This window comes from Frankliniella occidentalis, unplaced genomic scaffold (assembly GCF_000697945.3).
Source record: "Frankliniella occidentalis isolate FOCC.00 unplaced genomic scaffold, Focc_3.1 Scaffold4380, whole genome shotgun sequence".
NCBI lineage: Eukaryota > Metazoa > Arthropoda > Insecta > Thysanoptera > Thripidae > Frankliniella > Frankliniella occidentalis.
The window spans coordinates 1-3,460 of NW_026271427.1; the positions used below are offsets into that span (position 1 = coordinate 1).

The 3,460-nt window shown below is 59.6% G+C and overlaps 1 protein-coding gene across 1 annotated transcript; it reads right to left on the reverse strand.

The window, feature by feature from the left end:
* Nucleotides 1-245: 245 nt before the first annotated feature.
* Nucleotides 246-3,018, reverse strand: LOC127752134 (uncharacterized). The gene is made up of 2 exons (XM_052276782.1): nt 2,877-3,018; nt 246-2,726 (listed from the first exon to the last, which is right to left on the reverse strand). The coding sequence occupies exons 1-2, from the start codon at nt 2,919-2,921 to the stop codon at nt 969-971; spliced, it is 1,803 nt and encodes a 600-aa protein (XP_052132742.1). The 5' UTR covers nt 2,922-3,018; the 3' UTR covers nt 246-968.
* Between the last annotated feature and the right edge of the window lie 442 nt (nt 3,019-3,460).

Sequence of the window (3,460 nt, forward strand, 5' to 3'; positions counted from 1 at the left end):
CCCCCCGCCCTGCAATCAGTCTCGAGGCGACACGGGATCGGGCGTCCTGGTCGCGAGGAACACGACTGCGCAGAGCAAATGCCCAAAGTGTACTTAGCTCGAGGAAAGCTCTCGGGCTCCCACTTATGTCTTACTCGAAATGCTAGTCGGACGAAGACGGAAAACCTCAACCAGTGTGTTACCATTTAGGTGTAAGGACTTTTTGAAAGGATTCACAAATGATTATGTGAAACGTTACCGCTTCATATGTGTCAAATATTTTCGTATTTAATAATTTATTGGTAGGACAAAAGAAAGTTTCTTGGTTTACTTTCAACGACTGATTATGTGTAAATGTATCATAGATCTCGTAACTAATAAAATATAAAATAATTCATTCGTTTCAAGTTGTAGAGTTTGGCGTGTGTCACTACCCAAAACACACACGACACATTTCCGTTTGTTCCCCAGGATATCGCAGTTATGCAACCTGCGCATGCGGTTCAGTGGGTAGTCTCGTAGACTCACGTAACTCCATGAGCCCCCGACATACGGACAACATGCGGGTCAAATCGATGCCCGGGCCCTGGGCCGGGGGCGGCACGGGTGCGGTGGTGGCGCCCAGACTGCCCAGACGCATGACGCACTGCATACGCACCGTGCTCATCAAAACCGTCGAGACTGAAAGAAATACCGAACACAGGCACTCAGTGGTTTATTCGTCTTTGCTGCAAACATTTTGAGCTGATGAATAGAAATCAGTGAACCGAAGGCACACAGGCCAGTCGCAGAGTTACTCGAAAGTCTATAAATAAATAGGTATTTATCGTAGGGTCTATCATACACAATAAGTCAGCTTAAAATTAGGATTGGCACTGATCACTCTCCCCGCAGCCCGGCTGCGCGGAAGAGGTATGGAGCTAGCTCGCTCTCTTTTTCTCTCTCCCGTAGGTCCCGGAGTATGGAGCACTATCACGTTGACCCACTATTCAGCCCGCTTGCTGGGCGACAATCAACGCCCCCCAGCCGAGGCCCACCAATGTGCCCACGAGCTCGAGGAAGAAGTAGGCGACGGAAGTCGGGCTCAGGTCCAGGTCGCGGTCGTCCTTCGTCCTGGAGGACCCCGACGGCGAGGTCTTCCTCGACGCTCGTGGCGCTGGTGATGGCGCTGCGGACGACGCCGAGGATGCGTTGCTGGCCAAGTTAAAGCTCCCGTTGACCTTGACGTCGGCGTCCCAGTTAAGGCTCCACGGGTTGTCGTCCAGGCCGTCGTCGTCGCCGTCCTCGAACAGCAGATCGTACAGGGCCTCGCCAACCCAGCGGGTTGCCATCTCGCTGAAAGCCTTGGCGACCTGCGACCTGCTCACCCCTAGAGCCCTGCTGGCCAGGAGCGCCAAGTCCGGTCGTGGATCCGGTGCGGTGCGCGACTCGGCAGTGGCTCCCATCACCCTGGCCCTGGCGCGGTGAAACGCTTTCTTCAGCGTCGCCTTGAACTGCAGGTCGGTGGGTTTGTCACCACGCTGCCGCTGCAGGATATTGAGCGCGTTTGCAATCGCCTTGCCCCTCCTGGCCGCCAGAGTGTGCCAGGCCTTCTCGTCGTCGGCATTCTTGTGGTCGTCCTCGTCCTCCTCCTCCTCATCCTCCTCCCTCTCGTCCCCCGTGTCCCTCTTCCGCCGCCGTCGCCGATCCCAGTCTACCCAGTAGTCGTCGTCGTAGTCCTCCTCGCTGCTGCTGCTGCCGTCCTCGTTGTCCAGCTCCCGGCCGACCTCTCCCAGCAGCAGCGCGAAGATGGGCTTGGGGGCGAGTATGTGCAACGCCTCGGCCAAGGCCTGCACAAGCTCCTCGTCGTCCCAGACCTCGCCGTCATCCGAGGCCACGGCGTCCCCGAGCGCATGCCCTCCCCCATGGTCACCCCCGTGGGGGTGCCCGATCGGGAATGGGATCGGGATGGGGATGGGGATCGGCAGAGGTATGGGCGCGGGGATCGGGATTATGTTGGGTCCGGCAGTAGTCGTTTCGTCGGGGTAGTCTATTGGAGTGGTCGACATGTCCATTGCGTCCATGGACGACATCGTGTTGTTCATGTCGTCCATGTCAGAAGTCGTGGTTCTACTCTGGGGTAGTGCTGTCGGATTTTCGGTTGTTCCTCCAGAGCTCATGTCGGGCGTAGTCGACGCATTGTTCATGTCCCTACCGCCCACAGTCGTGGTGGAGGGCGTTGTGGTCGTCGGGGTGGTCCGCGTAGTCCTGCCATTCCTTGTTGTCCTCGTGGGTGCTGCGGTTCTTGTAGTCATGGTACGGGGTGTCGTTCTTGTGGTTCGGGTGGTTGCTGTGGTTCTTGTCGTCCTGGTCGTTCTGGTGGTCATTGTGGTCGTGGGAGTAGTCCTGGTAGTTCTTGTCGTCCTGGTCGTCGCTGGGGTTGTGGGTGTGGTCCTTCTTGGAGTGGTCCTTGTTGTTCTCGTCGTTGGTCTCCTAGTCGTCGTCGTCGTCCTCATCGTCGTCGTTGGGGTGACTGTTGTCGGGGAAGTAGCCGGCATCGTGGCTTCGGGCGTGGTGGCGGCAGTGGTGGGCGGGGCCGTCGACGGGGCGGTCACTGATGAGGCCCCCGATGACGACGCCATGTCCGAGGTCGAGGCGGATGCGTCTGACGAGGACACGTCGGACGCGGACACGGCCTGTTCGCCCGACGACTGCATGTCGGCCGTGTCAGCCGCCGGCAGCGCTGACGAGGACACGAGCAGGACGGCCTGGGTGCAACGACCACACGGTCAATACATGTCCAGGCTGCAGGGGGATGGCTGCTCTCGATAGCGAAAGCCTGCCCCCTGCGTTACCCAGCAATAGCGAGTCAACACTGATGTTGATGTGGAGCGATGCGGTGTGGGTTGGGTACTCACTGTCAGGGCGAGGATCGCCGCCCCGCGCACCCCGCAGAGCGCCATGCTGCTGACCACGCTGACCGGGCGCTGCAGACTCTTTCAACAAAACCACCAGAATCATGAGAAAAGCGCGCGTGAACAACAAGAACCACGGAGACAAGTGCGTGCGGGAAGGGGTTGGCCGACATTGTTTTTGTCCGCCCTACCAGTGTCCTGTCGGGCCTGTCCCAGCACCCACCCCTCACGCCCCAAAAAGAAAATGCTGACAGTCACGATCACGCGCGCTGTCAAAACCACGACCTCTTTCAGCGCCTATGCGTCCTCCCCAACCCTCCCCTCCCCGCCAGAGGGGCGCCGCCGCAGCGGAGAGAGAGGGGGAAACGGTTTTCCGAACGGCGTCCAGGTGAGGTCCGAGATGGCCTGACCGATAAGCGGATGGCAGTGGTGGCGGCGGCCGCGGCACGCAAACCCTGCGCGCCCCGCCCCCGCGACTCCTGCACCCCCTGGAGAGGAGGCGAGGGGACGCCCCCACCCCACTACACACCCACCCGATGATAGGGAGCGGTTGTCGTCAGCGCGGCCCCCGAGCCCCAAACGCCCCC